The 24,672-nt window shown below is 37.5% G+C and overlaps 1 protein-coding gene and 1 non-coding gene across 2 annotated transcripts in view; one reads left to right on the top strand and one right to left on the bottom strand.

The window, feature by feature from the left end:
- Positions 1-22,514, top strand: part of NUP62CL (nucleoporin 62 C-terminal like) — an 87,024-nt gene extending 64,510 nt beyond the window's left edge. The window contains exon 10 of the mRNA XM_049644735.1: positions 21,597-22,514. Coding sequence (XP_049500692.1) covers positions 21,597-21,691 — 95 coding nt within the window. The 3' untranslated portion in view covers positions 21,692-22,514. The remainder of the gene's footprint in view (positions 1-21,596) is intronic.
- Positions 8,360-8,463, bottom strand: LOC125932518 (U6 spliceosomal RNA). The gene has a single exon (XR_007460661.1). It is a non-coding gene; the product is annotated as a U6 spliceosomal RNA (small nuclear RNA).
- Positions 22,515-24,672: the final 2,158 nt, after the last annotated feature.

The following is a 24,672-nucleotide window of genomic DNA, read 5'->3' as shown; positions in this document are numbered from 1 at the left end:
TCTTCAAAATTACTTTGGCTGTTCGGGACCTTTTGTGGTTCCATATGAATTTTAGAATTGCTTGTTCTAGTTTCGAGAAGAATGCTGGTGCAATTTTGATCGGGATTGCATTGAATGTGTAGATAGCTTTGGGTAGTATCGACATTTTGACAATATTTATTCTTCCAATCCATGAGCAGGGAATGTCTTTCCATTTCTTTATATCTTCTTCAATTACCTTCATAAGCTTTCTATAGTTTTCAGCATACAGATCTTTTACATCTTTGGTTAGATTTATTCCTAGGTATTTTATGCTTCTTGGTGCAATTGTGAATGGGATCAGTTTCTTTATTTGTCTTTCTGTTGCTTCATTGTTAGTGTATAAGAATGCAACTGATTTCTGTACATTGATTTTGTATCCTGCAACTTGGCTGAATTCATGTATCAGTTCTAGCAGACTTTTGGTGGAGTCTATCGGGTTTTCCATGTATAATATCATGTTATCTGCAAAAAGCGAAAGCTTGACTTCATCTTTGCCAATTTTGATGCCTTTGATTCCCTTTTGTTGTCTGATTGCTGGTGCTAGAACTTCCAACACTATGTTAAACAACAGCAGTGAGAGTGGGCATCCTTGTCGTGTTCCTGATCTCAGGGATAAAGCTCTCAGTTTTTCCCCATTGAGGATGATGTTAGCTGTGGGCTTTTCATAAATGGCTTTTATGATGTTTAAGTATGTTCCTTCTATCCCGACTTTCTCAAGGGTTTTTATTAAGAAAGGGTGCTGGATTTTGTCAAAGGCCTTTTCTGCATCGATTGACAGGATCATATGGTTCTTCTCTTTTCTTTTATTAATGTGATGTATCACGTTGATTGATTTGTGAATGTCGAACCAGCCCTGCATCCCAGGAATGAATCCCACTTGATCATGGTGAATAATTCTTTTTATATGCTGTTGAATTCGATTTGCTAGTATCTTATTGAGAGTTTTTGCATCCATATTCATCAGGGATATTGGCCTGTAGTTCTCTTTTTTTACTGGGTCTCTGTCTGGTTTAGGAATCAAAGTAATACTGGCTTCATAGAATGAGTCTGGAAGTTATCCTTCCCTTTCTATTTCTTGGAATAGCTTGAGAAGGATAGGTGTTATCTCTGCTTTAAACATCTGGTAGAACTCCCCTGGGAAGCCATCTGGTCCTGGACTCTTACTTGTTGGGAGATTTTTGATAACAGATTCAATTTCTTCGCTGGTTATGGGTCTGTTCAAGCTTTCTATTTCCTCCTGATTGAGTTTTGGAAGCGTGTGGGTGTTTAGGAATTTGTCCATTTCTTCCAGGTTGTCCAATTTATTGGTATATAATTTTTCATAGTATTCCCTGATAATTGTTTGTATCTCTGAGGGATTGGTTGTAATAATTCCATTTTCATTCATGATTTTATCTATTTGGGTCATCTCCCTTTTCTTTTTGAGAAGCCTGGCTAGAGGTTTGTCAATTTTGTTTATTTTTTCAAAAAACCAACTCTTGGTTTCGTTGATCTGCTCTACAGTTTTTTTAGATTCTATATTGTTTATTTCTGCTCTGATCTTTATTATTTCTCTTCTTCTGCTGGGTTTAGGCTGCCTTTGCTGTTCTGCTTCTATTTCCTTTAGGTGTGCTATTAGATTTTGTATTTGGGATTTTTCTTGTTTCTTGAGATAGGCCTGGATTGCAATGTATTTTCCTCTCAGGACTGCCTTCGCTGCGTCCCAAAGCATCTGGATTGTTGTATTTTCATTTTTGTTTGTTTCCATATATTTTTTAATTTCTTCTCTAATTGCCTGGTTGACCCATTCATTCTTTAGTAGGGTGTTCTTTAACCTCCACGCTTTTGGAGGTTTTCCAGACTTTTTCCTGTGGTTGATTTCAAGCTCCATAGCATTGTGGTCTGAGAGTATGCATGGTATAATTTCAATTCTTGTAAACTTATGAAGGGCTGTTTTGTGACCCAGTATATGATCTATCTTGGAGAATGTTCCATGTGCACTCGAGAAGAAAGTATATTCTGTTGCTTTGGGATGCAGAGTTCTAAATATATCTGTCAAGTCCATCTGATCCAATGTGTCATTCAGGGCCCTTGTTTCTTTATTGACCGTGTGTCTAGATGATCTTTCCATTTCTGTAAGTGGAGTGTTAAAGTCCCCTGCAATTACCACATTCTTATCAATAAGGTTGCTTATGTTTATGAGTAATTGTTTTATATATTTGGGGGCTCCAGTATTCTGCGCATAGACATTTATAATTGTTAGCTCTTCCTGATGGATAGACCCTGTAATTATTATATAATGCCCTTCTTCATCTCTTGTTACAGCCTTTAATTTAAAGTCTAGTTTGTCTGATATAAGTATGGCTACTCCAGGTTTCTTTTGGCTTCCAGTAGCATGATAAATATTTCTCTATCCCCTACTCTCAATCTAAAGGTGTCCTCAGATCTAAAATGAGTCTCTTTTAGACAGCAAATAGATGGGTCTTGTTTTTTTATCCATTCTGATACCCTATGTCTTTTGGTTGGTGCATTTAGTCCATTTACATTCAGTGTTATTATAGAAAGATACGGGTTTAGAGTCATTGTGATGTCTGTATGTTTTATGCTTGTAGCGATGTCTCTGGTACTTTGTCTCACAGGATCCCCCTTAGGATCTCTTGTAGGGCTGGTTTCGTGGTGACAAATTCCTTCAGTTTTTGTTTATTTGGGAAGACCTTTATCTCTCTTTCTATTCTAAATGACAGACTTGCTGGATAAAAGATTCTTGGCTGCATGTTTTTTTTCTGTTCAGCACATTGTAGATCTCGTGCCAATCCTTTCTGGCCTGCCAAGTTTCAAAAGAGAGATCAGTCACGAGTCTTATAGGTCTCCCTTTATAAGTGAGGGCACGTTTACCCCTTGCTGCTTTCAGAATTTTCTCTTTATCCTTGTATTTTGCCAGTTTCACTATGATATGTTGTGCAGAAGATCAATTCAAGTTACGTCTGAAGGGAGTTCTCTGTGCCTCTTGGATTTCAATGCCTTTTTCCTTCCCCAGTTCAGGGAAGTTCTCAGCTATAATTTCTTCAAGTACCCCTTCAGCACCTTTCCCTCTCTCTTCCTCCTCTGGGATACCAATTATGCGTATATTATTTCTTTTTAGTGTGTCATTTAGTTCTCTAATTTTCCCCTCATACTCCTGGATTTTTTTATCTCTCTTTCTCTCAGCTTCCTCTTTTTCCATAACTTTATCTTCTAGTTCACCTATTCTCTCCTCTGCCTCTTCAATCCGAGCCGTCGTCGTTTCGATTTTATTTTGAATTTCGTTTAAAGCGTTTTTCAGCTCCTCCTGGCTGTTCCTGAGTCCCTTGATCTCTGTAGCAAGAGATTCTGTGCTGTCCTCTATACTGTTTTCAAGCCCAGTGATTAATTTTATGACTATTATTCTAAATTCACTTTCTGTTATATTATTTAAATCCTTTTTGATCAGTTCATTGGCTGTTGTTATTTCCTGGAGATTCTTTTGAGGGGAATTCTTCCATTTGGTCATTTTGGATAGTCCCTGGAGTGGTGGGGACCTGCATGGCACTTCCCCTGTGCTGTGGTGTATAACTGGAGTTGGTGGGCGGGGCTGCAGTCAGAGCTGATGTCTGCCCCCAGCCCACCGCTGGGGCCACAGTCAGACTGGTGTGTGCCTTCTCTTCCCCTCTCCTATGGGCGGGATTCACTGTGGGGTGGCGTGGCCCGTCTGGGCTACTTGCACACTGCCAGGCTTGTGGTGCTGGGGATCTGGCGTATTAGCTGGGGTGGGTAGGCAAGTTGCACAGGGGCAGGAGGGGCAGGCTTAGCTCACTTCTCCTTAGGTGATCCACTTCAGGAGGGGCCCTGTGGCAGCGGGAGGGAGTCAGACCAGCTGCCGGATGGTTGGTTCCGCAGAAGCACAGCGTTGGGTGTTTGCGCGGAGCAAGCAAGATCCCTGGCAGGAACTGGTTCCCTTTGGGATTTTGGCTGGGGGATGGGTGAGGGAGATGGCGCTAGCGAGCGCCTTTGTTCCCCGCCAAACTGAGCTCTGTCGTCCCGGGGCTCAGCAACTCTCCTTCCCTCTGTCCTCCAGCCTTCCCACTTTCTGAGCAGAGCTGTTAACTTATGACTTCCCAGATGTCACGTCCCGCTTGATGTCGGAACACGCTCCGTCTGGCCCCTCTGCTTTTGCAAGCCAGACTCGGGGGCTCTGCTTGGCCGGTGGGCCGCCCCTCCGCCCCGGCTCCCTCCCGCCAGTCCGTGCAGCGCGCACCGCTTCTCTGCCCTTCCTACCCTCTTCCGTGGGCCTCTCGTCTGTGCTTGGCTCCAGAGACTCTGTTCTGCTAGTCTTCTGGTGGTTTTCTTGGTTAGTTAGGCAGGTGTAGGTGGAATCTAAGTGATCAGCAGGACGCAAGGTGAGCCCAGCGTCCTCCTACGCCGCCACCTTCCCTTGGTCTCCTATTTTTACTTTTTTAAATGTTTGTTTATTTTTGAGAGAGAGAGAGAGTGTGCGAAGGAGGGGAAGAGAGAGAGAGGGAGACGGAGAATCCCAGGCAGGCTCTGCACTGTCAGCACAGAGCCCGATGCTGGGCTCCAACTCACGAACCGTGAAATCATGACCTGAGCCGAAATCAAGAGTCAGTCGCTTAACCAACTGAGCCATCCAGGCACCCCTGTATCTTCATTTTAAACGTGACGGATAATATTTACCTTTCAGAGTTTTTGTAAGGGTTAAAAGAAGCGATGTTCAAGTTTCCTTGAGCAGTGCCTGGCCCAGGTTGGTGGTCAGTAAAAGACACTGGCAGAACTGGTTATCAGAGATAACTGTGTATAGGAGAGAGAGAGAAGGAGAAAGACGAGAAGTAGTTGTTAAATTGGGTCTAGGAAAGGCAGTTCCAGGTAGATTTTCATTGAAAACCACTCACCTTAGAGAAGTTGTAAGAACGGCTGATATGTGGGAGAATGTTGGTGACTGGAAAACACTGAGGAATGAGATTATGCAGTCTGACTCAGTTGTCCTCCTGTCTGTTACATGTATTCCTACAGTGAACAGTGCTTCTTGAGTGGAATTGGGGCGAGGGTTGTCAGAATGTAAATGGGGCTATAAAGAAAAATTATAGTCATTTTTTTTTTCTCCTGGCTCAGATCTTTGTCATAAGTAAAATATCAAGGCCAATGTTTTCCTACTAATAAACTTAAGTTTGTTAGCACTGCAGGGGACTTTATATAAATGAAGAAACTGTGGCCCAGAGAGTTTAAAAGACTTCCCTGAGAACACACAGCTAATTACTGGCAAAGCTAGGACCAGAATCCAAATTTCCTGATTATCAGAACAATGTTCTTTCTACTGGTATGCTCTCAAAACAATTTTAATATAGGCATCACTGGATGTAAAAACAAACATGTTACCTAACAGTAGAGGACAAGGGTTTTCAACATATGATAATGGTAGTACTTTGTGTGGGACATTTTGTTCTAATTTCTGGGTAGATTTCTCAGTCAACACAGGATAAAAAGAGTAAGAGTAAGATAGTTATGGATAGTAAGTAGGAGTTACTTATTTGCTTAAAATGCAGTTGAACTGGAGACAAAATGAGATTCTCAACCGAGACAATGGAGGCCATGATGAAGATGGGGACAAGCCTGGTAATTCTTGATACTGTGAGCTCCTTTTTGCTGTTCCCACCCAAGGAACCTTTCCTTTTCATATCAGGAAATGACATGATCAAGGAATGGAGAGTGGCAGGGTTCAATTATGCTAAGAGGTGATTTTTGTTGGTGATTGTCTATTTTGCTTTTTAATAGTTAATGAGATCACATCTGCTGATCAGGACTGTGGACTGAGAAGTTTAAGGTTAAACTTTTCAATGAGTCCATTTGTTCACATCCAAATAATAGTTATAGAAAAATTAATACGTTATTTTCACAAAAATAATATATTTTTTACTAAAGAAAAATCTCTAAGTGTATAGTTTTTAAAATGGTTTTAATGTCAAAATCTGTGTTTTAAAAGGTTTATGGGAAATGTTTTTATGATTTAATGTCCTTAACATTGGTATAAAATTTTTCTTATTTAAAAAAAAAATTTTTAATTTTAACGTTTATTTATTTTTGAGACAGAGAGAGACAGAGCATGAATGGGGGAGGGTCAGAGAGAGAGGAAGACACAGAATCTGAAACAGGCTGCAGGTTCTGAGCTGTCAGCACAGAGCCCGACGCGGGGCTCGAACTCACGGACCACAAGATCATGACCTGAGCCGAAGTCGGACGCTTAACCAACTGAGCCACCCAGGCGCCCCTAAACCATAGCAACTGTAATGCTAATAGGATCATGTGCTTAACTTAAGAATCAGCTTATCCTTAAAAGTGACTTGGAAATCATACATCACACTTTTGAGGTACCTGGGTAGCTCAGTTGGTTGAGCATCCAACTTTGGCTCAGGTCATGATCTCACAGTTTATGAATTCAAATGCCACATCGAGCTTGCTGCTGTCAGCACAGACCCCACTTTGGATCCTCTGGCCTCCTCTCTCTTTCCCTCCCCTGCTTGCACTCTCTCTCAAAAATAAATAAACATTTAAAAAAAGAAATCATACATCAAAATTCAAATATATTCAAGTATTACACTGTCCAATCAACTTTTCATTATTGATGAGTTAGTTATAGAGAAGCAGGCCCCTTTCTTTCTCTAGCATACATGGAACCAGTTTATGGGATTGAGCTAGAAAGTGGTCAGAGATAAGTACAAAAGTATTGAATTAGGGGATGTCTGAACATGTGCTGATATTGACCAGTTCTCTGATTTGATATTCATCCATTGTTTAACATTATCTCTGCCTCTTCCTCCCAATTAGTATAGATAATTGAGAGTTAATAGTAATGATAGTCCAATACCACTTTCCATTCTTGTCTCTTTCTGTAAAAATTTACAGCATTATTTCAAGGTTTGCTGGATGGTGATGCTGCAGTCACACATCTGTCTTCTGAGTCACCGAAACTGCAGCAACTCCAGCTCTTCGGGGACCACTTATGACAGAGTTGACAATCAATCTGAGCTAATTTGTTATTCATTTTAAATATATTGAGCTACTTCTCTGAGAGAGGGGGGAGATAGGGGTGAAGGACAAGCATTTTTTTGTTTCTTCGTATACCAAACCATTGTTGTGTCTATAATATTAATATCATGTGCCACAATAAAGGAATGTGCAGTGTAAATCATCTACTTACCATTATTTAAAAGTTCCTTCAGGGGTGCCTGGGTGGCTCAGTTGGTTGAGCGACTGACTTCAGCTCAGGTCATGATCTCACGGTTTGTGAGTTCGAGCCCCGCGTCGCGGGCTCTGTGCTGACAGCTCAGAGCCTGGAGCCTGCTTCAGATTCTGTGTCTCCCCCTCTCTCTACCCCTCCCCCACTCATGCTCTGTCTCTCTCTGTCTCAGAAATAAATAAACATTAAAAAAAAGTCAAAGTTCCTTGAATATTTTCATGGTATTTTGCTTTTTTGGTGAGGTGTCCTAAAGCATCACGATTAAAATATATTTCATCCATAATATTTGCTGTCTCTTATGGGTTACAACCCCATGATTATTTAATAGCGGCTCACAACATTTTGGCTGCTATTTAGGGCAGAGAGAGAAGAATCCTTGAAGTAACTAAAAATGCTGCAGGAATTTTGTGATGTTTCCAAAATATAGTCCCATTAGTACTGTTATGTGATCACCTTATTTTTTCTTTTTTGATGTAAAGCATTCTAAGTTGTTTAGTGTGGCATGACTAACTCTTGCATAAAATGCCTTCAGGATCATTTCAGAGAAGCAGCTTTTTGTGATATGTCACAATCATAATTCATTTTTACCCAATGTTAATATTTATTGGTTGAGGGGATTATTCTAAATTAGATTTTTCAGGGTTGGGTATTATTTATTTATTTATTTACATTTTTTAAAATTTATTTTGAGAGAGAGAGAGAACCAGCAGGGGAGGGGCAGAGAGGGGGACAGAGGATCTGAAGCATGTTCTGTGTTGACAGCAGAGAGCCCGATGCAGGACTTGAGCCCATGAACTGCGAGAACCTGAGCCGAAGTCAGACACTCAACCGATTGAGCCACTCAGGTGCCCCAGGGTTGGGTATTTTTTAATCACTTTTTTAAAAATTGAGGCATATTTGACATATAGCATTATGGTATTTTCAGGTGTACAACGCAATGATTCAAGATTTGTGTACATTGTGTTAAATGATCACCACAATAAGTCTGGTTAACATCTGTCACCTTACATAGTTACAAAAAAAGGGTTTTTTTTTTTTCTCATCACAGGAATCATGTGTTGACAACTTTTAATATCTTTCTTAGCAACTTTCAAATATGTACTACAGTATTATTTGCGTGTCATCCTTGCGCAGGGGCCATGCTAATCTTCTCTGTATCGTTCCAATTTTAGTATATGTGCTGCCGAAGCGAGCACTGTACTACAGTATTATTAACTATGGCCACCGTGCTGTATTTTTTTTAGGAAGCTTGGCAAAGGGTGCCTGGGTGGTTCAGTCAGTTGAGCATCCAACTCTTTTTTTTTAAATTTTTTTAACGTTTATTTATTTTTGAGACAGAGAGGGACAGAGCATGAACGGGGGAGGGTCAGGGAGAGGGAGACACAGAATCTGAAACAGGCTCCAGGCTATGAGCTGTCAGCACAGAGCCCGATGCGGGGCTCGAACTCAAGGACCATATCATGACCTGAGCCGAAGTCGGACACCCAACCAACTGAGCCACCCAGGCGCCCCTAGCGTCCAACTCTTGATTAGAGCTCAGGTCATGATCCCAGGGTCATCAGATCGAGCCCCGTGTCAGGCTCTGCACTGAACTCATGGAGCCTGCTTAAGATTCTCCCTCCCTCTCCTGCTGTCCCTCTCCCTTGCTTGCTTGCTCTCTCTCTCTCTCTAAAAGAAAAAAATAAAAATAAAAAAAGAAGCTCGGTCCATATAAATGGTCTAAAAATATTTATATTAATTAATTTTCATCCCTCTTAAATCTGAAGAGCATCAAATGCGGAGATGCCAAAAGATGTCTTTGAATTCCAAATGAAGTGTCTTCTTCCTCTTTCATCTTCTCAAATAGAATCTGATTTACTGATTAAGGTGGTTTCTTTTACCTCCTCTTTTTATTAAATTCTTTGGGAAATCTTGGTGACATTGGTTGATCAGTGAAGTCATCTATTGTGTTCTGGAGTATAATGTTCCACTTCAGATACTTGAGAAGCAAACATTCTTGATCTGCCAGAGATGTGGCAACAATGCAGACTCACTTTAAGGGTCTCTTAAGCTCACCAGAGACAGGTACTCACGTGCTTCTTCCCACTGCAGCTAACTGAAAGGTATTTTAATGTCTTTCCATTGTTTAATGAGCTGCCTCCTCATCTCTGCTCCCCTTTACAGACAAAATAGGTTTATTGTCACATCATTGTTCCTTGATTCTAAAGAATCTCTTATAGGTTAGATTAGGGTACGAAGGTTAAAAATGATGAAGTCTTCAGCTCCTATTAGGAAGTAGTGCGTGGTGGTTAACATTCTCAGAGCTCCACTTCTAAAATTCCTTTTCTATATGTAAATCCAGATTTGAAACACACTCGGTGCATCTGCAGAATTAGATTTCTCCCTAATCCTGCTTATGTACATTTTGTGCCCAAGTGAATTTCTTCAAGCTGGAGAGCCTCCTCAGATGAATTATATGTAGCATGATTTAAATCACTCCCAAATAGGATTTATATTGTTTGTGAGATATACAGATTTTTCTCCAAAGCAATTTTCTTTTTAGTGACTAAAAACTGTAAATATGCTGGAGTCTTGCTGTAATGGTGTTTTTGTGCCCATGCTCTATGGCCACCTCATAGATAAAATGGCCTGATAGTATTTCACCAATGAGATCTCCCCAGATGGGGTTCAGATAGACCTGCCTTATTTTGAGCCCTTCAGTATTTGAAGGAACAACAAATAGCGTTATGCTGTTGTGCCAGTTACTAGCTCAGCATTGTACTTTTTCTTTGAGGTCTTCACAGCATTTGACAAACAGGCACACTGTAATAGAAAAAGCACTTGTAGATGGGAGTCTGAAGATAAGAACCCTGGTATCGTTTTTCATTAGCTTTGGCCTTTGGGAAGCTACTGAACCTTACCTTCTTGAGTTTTTCATTCTCTCCATCCTAAGATATTGTGGGACTCAAATAAGGTGATATGTATAGGCATTTTGAAAACTGAAGTACTGTATAATTGGAATGTGTTCTTTTAGATGCAAGTCAAAACCACATATTTGTGACTCTACATACAAAACACCTACTGTGGGCCATGGCACTGTCAATCGGTGTAGGAGGTATAAACATCAGTGCTACACTGCCTTGAACAGGTTCACAGTGTGGAGTGGGGGCAGCAAAGAAAGAGAAACCTAATCTTTAGTTGATTTCCTGGAAGAGGTAGAATTGAAATGAGACTTGAAGAGTGAGTGATATTTCAATAGGATGACTGTCTGAGGACCACTTAGGATGTAATGTAATAATTCTACTACCTTGTTTCCGCCATGTCGCCTCGAAGATTTCAGGATACCTTCACCATTTTTTTCTTTTTATACCTTTCCTTGAAATGTATATTTTATTAATTTTGTATGAAGTGTAGTGCTATACACAAGCAGAGAGTACCACTTGAATGTATCAGTAGCAAGACCAGGATGAACATTCCCATGGCAGAGATGAGAGCTTTGCGCATCACCTAGAAATACTCTTCTTCCCATCAGACCATAGTTAGTACTAAGAATTCAGGTATATTTATTCTGAGTGTTCCTTCAGTTTTAATAAACTGGGAATCTTCTTAAAATTAGTTAAGACAGGGGCACCTGGGTGGCTCACTCAGTTAAGCGTCTGACTCTTGATTTCAGCTCAAGTCATGATCTCATGGTCGTGAGATCGAGCCCCATGGGATTCTGCTTGGGATTCATTCTCTCTCTCTCTCTCAAAAAAGTAGCTAAGACAAATAGGACAGTGTTCTCTCTCTCTCTCTCTCTTTTTCTTCTTTCCTTACCCCCTTCCTATCTCTCTCTTCCCCTATCTGAATGAGAAATAAACCTTAATTATATTACCCTCCTGAAATTTCAAGATTGCTTTTAAACAGCAGACTAACCTAATACAGAGATATGTTCTACAGTAACCAGAACCTATTGCTTCTCGGACTTTGGCTAAGATAAGTGCAGTAACGAGAACCTAAAATATGGCTTTAGCTTAACAAGCATGCAACGATGAGGGAAACCATATTGAAGGCTAAAAAGATGGCCAACCATATTAAGTAGTGAGAACAGATTTGTTAAAACTGTTGCCTCATATAAATAGTTGTATTATGTGCCTATTGAGCAGGCACTTCCAGGAAAAGAGGTTGAGAATCTAATCCTTATTTGTGTTAGTCTTCATCACTGAAATTTTTATTTAGTTAATTGTACATTCACATGCACTAGTAAGAAATAATAGAGAGGTCCTGAAGAAATAATAGAGAGGTCCTATTCTTTTTTTTAAGTTTATTTATTTATTTTGAGAGAGAGAGACTGAGCAAGCTAGTACGGGAGGGGCAGAGGGAGAGAGAGAATCCCAAGCAGGCTTACAATGCGGGACTCAATCCCACGAAACATGAGATCATATCCTGAGCCAAAATCAAGAGTCAGATGCTTCACCGACTGAGCCACCCAGGCACCCCATGGTCCAATTTATTCTTTATCTAGTTTTCCCCATTGGTAACATCTTATAAAACTGTAGAACAGTATCACAAGCAGGATATTGGCATTGGTATAATCTGTCTTGTTCAGATTTTCCTGGTTTTACTTGTATTGTGTTTGTGTGTGTTCAGCTGTATACAGTTTTCTCACATGTGTAGGTTTGTATATCCATTACCATAGTCAAAATTCAGAACAGTTACATTACCATAAGAATTACTCATATTCCCCTTTTATTGCCAGAATCACCTCCATCCCACTCCTCTAACCCAGATCCTAATTCCTGGAAACCACTAATTTATTCTCCATTTCTAAAATTTTATCATTTCAAGATATTGTATAAATGGAATCATACAGCATATAACCATGTGGCTTTCTTTTTTGCTCAACGTAATTCCTCTGACATTGATCTAAATTACGTATATCGGTGGTTTTATCCTTTTTGTTGCTGACTAATATGCCAGTTTTCCTAGTATGTATGCATCACAGTTTATGTACACATTTACCGGTTGTAGGACATCTGGGATGTTTCCAGTTTTTGGCTACTCATGAATAAAGCTTCTGTGAATATTTATGTGCAGATTTCTTGTATGAACAGCAGTTTTCATTTCTCTAGGATACATGTCCAAGAGTGCAATTGCTGGTCATATGGTAGTTGCATGTTTAGTTTTATGAGAAGCTGCTACACTTTTTTTTTCCAAAGTAGATGTACCATTTTCCATGTCTACCAGTGATGTATGATAGATCTAATTTGTCTGTGTCCTCAATGGCATTTGGCATTTTCACTGTTTTTTCCCTTTTGACCATTCTGATAGATGTGTAGCAATATCATTGCAGTTTTAATTTCATTTCTCTGGTGGCTAATGATGTTGAACATCTTTTTATATGCTTATTATATTGCTGTCAGTATATCATCTTTGGTGGAATGTCTCTTTTGTCCATTTACTAATTGGTTTATCTGTTTTAATGTTCTGAGAGTTTATTATATATTCTAGGGTATATACTAGTCCTTTGTTGGCTTATGTGGTTTGAAGATGTTTTATCCTAGTCTTCGTTTGTCTATTCCTTTTAATAGCGCTGTTCACAGGACAAAAATTTTTAATTTTGAGGAAGTGTAGTTTCTCCATTTTTTTATGGATTATGCTTTTGGTGTCAAATCTAAGAACTTTTTGCTGAGTACTGTATCCCCAAAATACGCCCCCCTTTTTTTCCTACAAGTTTTATTATTTTACATTTTCCCTTTAAGGCCATGATCCACTTTGAGTTAATATTTCTATAAGATGTGAGGTTTAGATCAAGGTTGGTTTTTTTTGTTTTTCCTTTTTATGCCTACAGATATCCTGGTTGCTCTGGCACCATTTGTTGAGAAGACTATCCTTCCTCAATTGAAATGCTTTTACACCTTTGGCAAATATCACTTTGGCATATTTGTGTGGTTCTTTTTCTGGGCTCTCTACCCCATGGACCTATATGTGTTTTCCTCCACTAATATCACACTGTCTTTATTACTGTTGCTGTATAGTAAGCCTTAATATCTGGTAGAGTGAGTCCTCCCATGTTATTTTTTTTCCTGTCAAGATTGTTTTGGCTATTTTATTTCCTGTTCCCTCTCACAAAAATTTGCTGAGATTTGATAGGAATTACATGAAACCTATAGATCGGTTTAGGGAAGAATTGACATCTCTACTTTGTTGAATCTTCCCATCCATGAAAACATGGCATGACCCAACATTTATTTAGATTTCCTTTTATTTCTTTCATATGATTTTGTAATTTTCAGCACCCACATTATGTACATTTTGGTTTTGTTAGATTTATACTTAACTGTTTCATTTTATTTATAGTGATTACAAATGGTATTATGTTTTAAATTTTGGTTTCCACATGTTCATTGCTAGTACATAAAAATGCAATTCATTTTTATGTGTTGATCTTGTATGTAGGCTTGCTGAACTCACTTCTTGGATCTAGGAATTTTTGTTTGTTTTGGTTTTGATTCCTTGGGATTTTCTACGGAGGTAGTTATATCATCTGCAAATAGGGATAGTTTTACTTCCTCCTTTCCAATCCGTATGCCATTTATTTCTTTTCCTCACATTGCACTGGCTAGAACTTCCTGCACTATGTTAAATAAAAGTGATGAGAGCAGACATCTTTGTCTTGTTCCTGAGTTTGCACAGAAAGCCTTCAGTCTTTTGATTTAAGTATGATGTTAGCTGTAGGGGTTTTTTTTGTAGATGCTCTTTATCAAGTTTAGGTAATTCTGCTCTGTTCCTGACTTGCTGAGAATTTTTATCATGAATGCGTAGTGGATTTTGTCAAATGTTTTTTCTGCATCAATTGGTATAATCATATGTTTTTTCTTCTTTAGTTAGTTGTTATGGTGGATTACATTGATACCTTTTTTAATGTTGAGTCAGCCTTAAATTTGTGGAATAACTTCTACTTGGTCATGGTTTATAGTTTCTTTTATACAGTGTTGAATTCAGTTTGCTAGAATTTTCTAGACGTTTTTAAGTGAGAGATTTTTAAATGTTCATGACAGATATTGGTCTATAATTTCTCTTTTTTTATACTATCATTTCTTGGTTTGTTATTAGGTTAATAGTGGCCTCTTTTTAGAAGAATTTGTGAAGAATTGGCATTGATTCTCTTTAAGTATTTGGTAGAATTCTCCAGTGAAACTGTATATGGGCCTGGGTATTTCGTTTTGGGGAGCTTTTTAATTACAGACTCAATTTCTGTAATGCTTATAGGAATATGCTTCAGAGTATCTTGGTAGCATTTTCATAATTTGTGGTTTTCTAGGAATTGGTACAATTCTGCTAAGTTTTGAGTTTTAAGAATAGTTATTCTTAGGATTTCCTCTTGATACTTTTAATGGCTGCAGGACCTGTAGTGATCTGCCCTGTTTCATTCCTTATATTGGTGATTTGTGTTTTCTCTCTATTTTTACTTTTTTCTGTCTTAGTAGAGGTTAATCAATTTTATTGATTTTTTTTACCCTCAGAGAATCAGCTTTTTGTTTCATTGATTCTTCTATATAGTGTTCCTGTTTTAAATTTCATTGATAACCAGTCTTTATTATGTCCTTCCTTCTGCTTGCTTTGGGTTCATTTTGCTCTTCCTCTATTTTCTTAAGGTAGGAACTTAGGTTATGGATTTGAGACCTCTCCTTGTTTCTAATAGTATTCTCTTTTAAGGCTTTCTGATAATCAGCAGTTTTTAAACATCAGTTGTCATCTCTAACCATCAGTTTTACTAATGGTTCTTTTACTTTCCATTATAAAGCTCCATGTTAACAAACACCTGCACATACATACCCAAAGGCAACTCAAATTAAACTTACATAAAACTAAACTCATTATCTTCACTCTCTCCTGGGCCTCTCAGATCAGTAACTCCTCCTACTTTTCTTTTTCTCAGCTAATGATTGCTATTATTTACTCAGGGACCTTAAGGTAGACTATTTCTATTTCTCCAGTAAGTAATGATGATTATACTTCTTAATAGCTCTTGAATCTTTTCAGTAGATTCCTATCACTGCCTTATTTCAGGTCTTCTTCATCTCCCACCTTGAAAGTAGAGTATAAGGTTTTTTAATAAGGTTTATGAAAAATACCAGCTCCCCTGTCCACACCCCGTTTGCCACTCGCTAGAAGAAATCACTTTCAGTTATTTTAGCTGCTTCTTAAAAAATATTTTTCTTTTTTCTTTATTTGTTTAATTTATTCTGAAAGAGAGAGTACGAGTTGGGGAGGGGCAGAGAGAGAGAATTCCAAGCAGGCTCCGCACAGACAGTGCAGAGCCCGACATGAGGCTTGAACCCACCAACTGTGAGATAATGGCCTGAACCAAAATCAAGAGTCAGACGCTTAACTGACTGTACCACCCAGGCGCCCCTAAAGCATATTTCTAGATCTCTAAATACCATGTATACTGTTTCTTTTTAGGTTTTCCATTTTAGGCCTTCTGTACTGACTTCCCAAAATGGGAGGCAAGGATTTAACTATTTTATACCACCCTCATTTTGTGTGTGTATATGTGTGTATATGCATGTAGTACCTAAGTATGTGTATATAATATACCACCATACTGCCCCCCCAGTATATGTACATATTACATATAGAGAAGTATATAAATATATGCATGTAAGTACACTTTTCTGTCATCTTACCAATATAGGTATATCATAAATTATACATAGAACAGTATTTATTATTTTAATTCTGATTGCATAAATGTCACTCACAGCCCGGCCATGTAACATGCTATATATTATGTCATTTCTCTTTTTTTCTTAAATGTTTATTTATTTATTTTGAGAGAGAGTGTGCACGAGCAGGGGAGGGGCAGAGAGAGGAAGAGAGAGAATCCCAAGTAGGCTCTGTGCTGTCAGCAGCAGAGCCTGACGTGGGGCTCCATCTCACAAACTGTGAGATCATGACCTGAGCCAAAATTAAGAGTCAGATGCTTAACTGACTGAGCCACCCAGCTGCCCGCTTTTTTTTTCTTTTTAAAGTTTTATTTATTTTAGAGAGAGAGAGGCAGAGAGCGAGAGGGAGAAAGAATCCCATCCCAAGCAGGCTCCGTGCTGTCAGCATGGAGCCTGTATATGTTATTGCTTGTACAAGTTTTTGTTTTCCTTTGAATTTTATTTCATCATTTGCTTAATTTTGTATATATTTACCAGTAGTCCGTTCTCTAACTCCCTTCTTTTTCTTTAAATCATCAATTTCTCCTTGGATTTCTTTCTCCCAGAGCCCTCTTATCTCTAATCTACTATCTGGCATTGTTGCTCTCTTGGTTTGCTGCTCAACTAGATTCTTCCTTCTCTTGCATCTTGTATTCCTTCTATTTTTTTCTTTGTTGACTTTCCTGTTTCGTGGCTCTTATACTTCTTGTTTTCTGGTTTATTCCCTTGTGTTAATATAACGTGTATTACATCAGCTTCCTGAGAGTGTAAGGGAGGTACATTTTTTGAGATATTACATGTCTGAAAAGGTTTTTTTTTATTCAAGTATAATTAATATACAGTGCTGTATTAGTTCCAGGTGAATAATATAATGATTCCACAGTTCTGTACATTTCAAAGTGCTCATCAAGATAAGTGTACTCTTAATCCCTTTTATCTATTTCACCCATCCTCCCCACCCACCTCCCTTCTGTCAACCACCTGTTTGTTCTCTGTAGTTGAGTCTGGTTTTTTTTTGTTGTTGTTTATCTGTTTGTTTTGTTTCTTAAATTCCACACATGAGTGGAATCATATGGTATTTATCTTCTCTGAAATCATATAGTGTTTCTCTTCTCTGACTGACTTCTTTCACTTAGCATTATACCCTCTAAGACCACCCATGTTGTATATGGCAAGATTTCATTCTTTTTCTTATGGCTGAGTAATATTCCATAGTATATATACATCACATTTTCTTTATCCATTCGTCAATCGATGGACACTTAAAGACTGCTTCCACATCTTGGTTATTGGAAATAATGCTGCAATAAACATAGGGGTGCATATATCTTTTCAAATTACTGTTTCCATTTTCTTTGGGAAAAGGTCTTTATTCTACCCTCACACTTAATTGGTAGTATTGGCTATCAAAATCTAGCTTCCAAATAATTTTCTCTTAAACTTTTGAAAATGTTGTTCACTGTCTTCTAGCTTTGAGGGTCCATTCTGACTCCCAAAACTTTATGTGACTCCTTCATTTTTATGGTTTTTTTTCCCCTATGGAAGTTTTCAGGATCTTACCCAAAATAGTGAAATTTCAGATCATGTACCTCCATGTAGGTTTAATTCATCCACTGACATGGTATTCAGTGAGCTCTTCTATCAGAAGAAACTATCAGTTTGGAAGAATTTTCTTGAATTAGGTTTCTGCTGTATTTTTTTGCTAAATTTCTCAGATAAGTACTCAGCTTTTTATTCTAGTCTTTCTATTGATCTTATTTCCTGTCATAGTTTTTATTTTGCAAGAGCTTGTGTTGTTTTATGACTTGTGTGTGTGTGTGTGTATGTGTGTGTATGTGTTAAATAACATCCAGTTCTTATTTCATGGATTCAGTATCATCTCTCTGAGGATATTATCGATTTTTTAAAAGCTTTTATTCTTCCTGGGTTGTTTCTTTCAGTTTTTTTTCTTTCTTATATTAGAGGCATTCCTCAAATATCTGATGATTCTTGGTTGTCCATTTGTATTCAAGAATGAGACACTAAATTGTAGATGGGCCTTGCTGATTTACTATAGGATAATTTGGCAAGAGCTTTTCGTTGGAGAATCTCCAACCATTACCTTTAGGATTTTTCTCTTCAGTTTTTCATATTCTCCAAAGAAGCATCTTCCAACACTTGTCTAGAAATTAATAAACCTAATGGTAAGCCAGTGTTCTTGGAACGGTTAGAGAAGGGACCAGGGCTCAGTGTTCACCTTGCAGTGAACTTCCATTTAATCCCAATTTTTGGTACAGATTCCTTGTCCTTAGCTCTACCTGGTGTCCCTGAGCCACAGCCCATCTGGTTTGTCCTCTCTAAAAAGTCCTTTGCTGGGCTTGGGTAGGGAAAATCACCCAGATGTAGGATGTGGAGGAAAAGAGGGGTCAGCTTGTTAATCATTCATATTTCTGCTTACAGTCCCCCTTTCAGCACCACTTTGAATTACCTAGTTCTGCTAATTCCAAATCATTTCTAGCATTCTACCACCATTACCCTCATTCTTTGCTAACATTTATAGGTGAAAATAATATTTCCCTTGTTTAATCTGCATTCCTCTGGTTACTAATGAGGTTGAGTATTTGAAAAATGTTTATAAACAATTTGTATTTCACTTTCTAAGTTGCTTATTTGTGTCTTTTGACCTTTTTTTCAGGATATTTTTTTCTCCAACTGCCCCATTTGTTTTTCTAAGAGGAAAATAAGAGGCGTACCATAGCAGTATTTGTGAAAGTACATTGTTTCCTTTCACAGTGAATTTAATATTATCTATTAATATTTACATGTAATACTTAAAATAAAAATAACTATAGAAAAAGCTGTGTTAGGGCTTAATGATCAACTCACTTATTTTCATAATTCTCCATGAAAGTCTTTTATTTATTTATTTATTTATTTATTTGAGAAAGAGAAAGAAAGAGAGATCACAAGTAGGGGAGGGGGAAAGAGGGAGAGAGAGAGAATCTTTTTGTTTCTTTTTTCAAAAAGAGAGAGAGAGAATCTTAAGGAGGCTCTGCACTCAACACAGAGCATGACATAGGGCTTAATCCCATGATCCTGAGATCATGACCTGAAATTAAGAGTCAGACACTCAACCAACTGAGCCACCCAGGTGCCCCTACTATGAAAGTCTTTTAATCTTTAGCTAAAATATTTGTAAGTAGGCTAAAGTGAAGAAAACATCCGTCCCCTCAACAGAATTGGACTGGCTGGGAGCAATTTTACCAGAATCTTCTGGGGGGGGGGGAGTGGTTTTTAAGAAATACCTTAAACACACAAATTTACCATCTTAACCAATAGCTGTTTAAAGCTTAAGAGTTGTGCACACATCAAATAGTCCATTTGAAAATATTTTCATTGCCCTAAAAAATTTCCTCTGGCCTGTTGGTAGTTGATCCCTATTCCTACTCTGGACTCAAGGCAACCACTAATCTACTTTTTGTCTTGAGATTTGTATTTTCTGGAGAGTTTATATAAATTGAATCATATTATATGTGGCCTTTGTTGTCTGGCTTAATGTTTTCAAGGTTCATCTATGTGTAACATGTATCAGTAATTCATTCCATTTTATTGCTGTGTATCATTCCAGTGTGCAGACATCCACATTTTGCTTATGTATTCATCAGTTGATTGACATTTGTGTTTTATTTTCCAAATATAGTTTTGCTCTTATATTTAGGTCCATAATTCACCTTGAGTTGAATATCCAATTGTCTGCACCATTTGTTGCAAAAGCCTGTGTTTTCCCCCACTGAATTGCCTTGTCACCTTCATCAAAAATGAATTGACCATAAATATAAATTTTATTTCTGGACTTTCTTTCTGTTCCATTGATCTCTTTGGCTATCCCATGCCAGTATAACAATGTCTTGATTACTGATTAAATCTTACTGTAGTAAGATTTAAAATTATATAGTGTAATTCTTGCAGTTCATTATTCTTTTTCAAGATTGCTTTGCTGTTCTGGGTCCTTTCCATGTAAACTGTAAAGCTTTTCTATTTCTACAAAAACAGCTGGCTGGAATTCTCATAGGGATTCCGCTGAATCTGTAGATCAGTCTTTGGGGGTTGGCATCTTACCACTATTGAGTCTTCCAATCCATGAACATGGGATATCTCTTCATTTTCTTAGATCTTCTTTAGTTAGATCTTAGATCTACTGCCCTTGGCAGTATTTTCTAGTTTTCAGTGTACAGGTCTTATACTTCATTTGGTAGGCTTATTTCTACTGTGTTTTAATTCTTTTTGATGATGTTGTGAATGGAATCATTTTCTTAATTTCATTTTCACATTGTTCAGTACCACTAATTTTAATCTCAAAATGTGTATAATGTATTTCCCCCAAATTTTGGCTATTACTAGCATTGATCTTCTAGTATAATAAATAATTTCAGAGGTCTGCAGGAACCAATCACTGATGCATATCATGGAAACTGAACTCTGGGCAGTTGAGTGCCTAGGTGCAGTTTTTGCCTTCAAATAATGAAACTTCTAAAAAATTTAAAGTATGTTACTATAGAAATAGTCCTGAGAATTCAATTTGAAGACATGACAGAATGTTTATAGTAAAGCTCTCTTAATAATGCTGGCTTGTGTTCTTGACATTTCATTGATTTTTAAAATTTTTATAAATGTACTCCTTTGCACTTAATATGTATCAATCAGCAAATTAAGTAGATTTTCCTTATGTTGACAGTTCTGGCCTCAAGTTAATGGTTTGTTAGAGTGCTCATTTGTGTTTCTATCACATTGAAAAATGTTACTTAGGGGTAAAAATTTGCAAGCTGCAGTTATTTGAACAAAAAGGAGATATATTTTGCCAGGCTCAACATACACTGTTTTGGTAGGCTTTCATTAGGCAACCATCATTTAAATTACTTGTTCTTAAAGTGTGATCTTGCAAAATGCCTGTATGTCATAAGATGATGTATTGTTATACTTTAAAACTGAATAACATTGGGGCTTTTCTAATTGGCTAAAGAAAATTAAAGTATATTGTTTCAAATTTTTAGTTTTTCTCCTGAAGTTTTTCTTAAATCTTGGGCACCAGCTATTGCTTATTGGCTAATAAGCATTAATGAACACTAAAACAAATGGCCAACTGCACATTAATAGAAAAACCTAAGATTATCATGCTTACATCGACAACTTATTTTTACTACAGAATGTTAGTGTTTTATATGCTAAAGTTAATGGTATTTTCTGTTGCTCTGCCCCTGAGCAAATTGAAGACCACCAAGTTAAATAAATCCTTAGAAAGGAACAGAAATGTGAATATTCCATGTACTAATTCACTTATAGACAGCAAAGACCTACCAAAATCTATACCCTCAATTTAATGACCACCCTGTAAAGCACTTTTAGGCTGTAATGAGTAACGCGCAGTTCTCAATTCTCTTCAACAAAACAAAAATGTCATGTAGACTGTTATTTACCTGAAAACTACAGAGAGCAAATCAAGAACAGTCTTGTCCACTGTTTCCATAGTTTCTAAATAGACGATTTCCCCCCTTTATTTTCTAATATTTAAAGCTATTAAAATCAATGTTTTATAAATCATATGTTGAAGGGAGAATGTAAGTTATTATGTTCCTGGGACATTTTGACCTTGGATTAACGATTCATGACTCTTCCTCCTGTAGGCATGCTGCAACGGAAGGTAGAAGAGGTAACACAGGTTTTTGAGGATCATCATCACATGGAGCTGGAACGCAGTGTCAAGATTGCTTTTGATTGAATGACCATATCTTCAGCATGTTCTTTGGGGATTATATATCACCTACAAATTGTGATGATGTGAAATAGAGTAGTATTTGCAATTATTACTTAATCTTTGGTTGCAATAAAGTGTGCACGTTGTTGGGTTTGTTTTTTTTTTTTTTTTTTTTTTATTTCAATATTAGGCTGTTGAGAATTATTCTGTAGTTTGGCTTTTCGTATTAGCAAACCAGAACTCTATTCGCCTTCTTTACCAGGCTGCAACCTATTAGATGTCAACGCTGTGTGTGTAATTTTATCTTATATTCTCCTAGATTCCATATTCTACCAGCAGCACAACATTGTCCTTCTTACTCTAACCGGATCATAGAGAAATGTTTGACGAGAAATAGATGCCCAACCAGTCTTTACTGGGTGCCTCTTAACTTTCAACATATAGTGCTAGCTAGATACTGTAGTCTTTTTCCTCAACGGAACATAATGTCTAGTTTGAGATAAAATTAGTGCCTGTCTGTATAAAAACAATATAGACAATACAAGGAAGTGTGTGAATTACAGAAAGTGTGCTATAGAGATTCAGAGAAGAAGAGAAGTTAGGGTGGATTTGGGCCTTGAATTAGGTTATTTTTAAAAGGGTAAGGTTTAGGCAACTCATTTATTTTTGATGTATAGATAACCTGTTATTTTATTTGGCTTTAGCATATGATTTATAGTTGTTGGTTTTTGTATATTTGTTTGTTTTTCAAGAAAAAGCCTTGTACTTAGCTTGGCAATAGTCTGATCTTTTGTGTTGCATGTTTTACCTAAGTCATAAATAAAGATGATATTCTAAAAAATAAAAGTGTAACATGAAAGTAAACTTACTTAAAAGTTTTTGAGTGACTAGAGCTTAGTTGTCTATAATTACTGAGATAAACTCCTGTTATACTGACTGTACATGACCATCCTGAGGGGTACACATTATAGGAAGAAAATATTTTTGAAATGAGTATTAGTGGTTCTTACCACCTTATAAGTAAACTAAATATCAGAGCTTAAATGGCCTTTTTTTCCTACCCAAACTTCTTACAGTAGCAGCTTATCAAGTAAGTTTTGTTACCACTCAAAATGTTAGACTATGAAAATAATCCAGAGACCAAATAATTTTGTGGATGATTTCTACAGGTAGAGAACATTTGGGTATAATTTTGAGTACTCTCTAATTTTCGAGTCCAGTATTATTTCTGTTATACCCTAGATAAAGACATTTTCCTTATTGTTTTTAGAGCTTCAACTCCTATAAAGTAATCTGTGTGTAAGTTAAGTTCTACATTCAGTAAAAGGTACATAGTATAGTAGAGGAAACACCGGATTTAGTCTTGTCCCTACTTAATTAACTGGAAAAATAATTTCATTTTGGGCATTATCTTTTATATATACCCTGAAAGAGTTTAACCATATTAATAAGGCCTTCCCAAGTGAAGGAAACTAGTTTTCACTTCTCTGTAATTTTGTGATGCTTTTATATCTTTTCACTAACAGTAAATGCTTACTGTAAAAGTTCCTCAGTGAAATAAAAGGGGAGACTAAAGTACTACTGAATTTGCACTGGGAGTTCTAGGGTTTTTCCCAGGACATAGAAGAGGCCAGTGGATGGAAAGTGGATTCCAGATCAATACAGTAGCCCCGTAGGATTTACTGGTAGATCTCAGTGTACTGTCTGGAATCTGGAGCCTTTGACTAACTCATCTCTAAGGTTCCTTTGGACTCTGGTTCTAACATATGTCGAAAAGACATGACATTGTTGACCAAATATTAATTTAAAAAATCACAAATAACCCATTTTAAGGCAAGATTTTTGTGAGGTACTGGAATCTTGAGCCTCTCCTGGCAGTTAAAGACCAGCCAAGATATTAGCTGAAGGAGAGTTCTTAAATTTGACACTTCTCCAGTGATTATCTACTTTTTTTTTGTCTTTTGAAAAAGATGCTATATTTATTTTCTCTATAACAGCATTTATGCTATCTCATTTGGGGAATTTGAAAGACATGCACAGTTGATTACTCTTAATATTGAATGAGTGATGCTATCCCTCTTCTGGAGAAGATTTTTGGTTTTAGCATCTTCTTCCATATCTGGAAATTATAATTGCTTCCTAATGTATTCATCAGAAGTGTGCTGCGAACAAAGCATCTCAAAAGGACAAACACTGAAAATATGTCTATGTTAAGGAAGAACTTCTGGCTTAATTAAACGAATCTTATTAAATTGTCAGAAAGACAAATGAGGCATATTTTTCAGTTTGTCATAAAATCTTCTGGGGTGAAATTGTGAAATTACCTAATGCTAAGACCTCTGTGCCCATGAATACCATCTAGAAATCTCAAAGCTTTTTATAAACTGCCTCAAAGCTTTTTATACACTGTCTCCCTTTTAAAGTGGGGAAAGGCATGCTGCGGGAAATGGAATAGCTATTATTCCACAGTTAATAAGTTTGGCAGAGCTAGAAATAGCCTGATTTTCCTTCTAGTGCAATTTTCTGAATGTTTGTCCCTTGGTACCTACCACTGGGACCGGCTACAGTTATACACAGGTACAGAATACTTCCTAGTGACCTTGCTTTCAAGTTGCAATTCCATCCTACTTGTCTTTTTAGCCATTTATTCTCCACTTATCCCACCTAGTGGATTCATAATGTAGTGTGTATCGCTTCTGTGCCAATAGGATATATGTCTTCTTACAATTGTCTCCAAGCCTGGTGTAATGGTCAGTATATACTGTTTGTTCTACTCTTTGCCACTTTCCCCAGGGGACAAACACATCAGCAACTCTGGTGAATTTTTCCATCAACTTATTGATCAATGTGTCCATTGGACAGTTTGGTTAAGCAGCAGAATTCGGCCCTACTGTCATATATAGTATTTACCTAGCACAGGCTATGTGTGGTGTGACCCACACTTTCCCCATGCTTACATTGTGTCTATGCTCTGTGCCAAAGCCACAAAGTAGTGCATGTTATAT

The sequence above is a fragment of the Panthera uncia genome, chromosome X, assembly GCF_023721935.1.
Source record: "Panthera uncia isolate 11264 chromosome X, Puncia_PCG_1.0, whole genome shotgun sequence".
NCBI classification, from domain to species: domain Eukaryota; kingdom Metazoa; phylum Chordata; class Mammalia; order Carnivora; family Felidae; genus Panthera; species Panthera uncia.
This window is presented reverse-complemented; position numbering and strand designations above follow the sequence as displayed.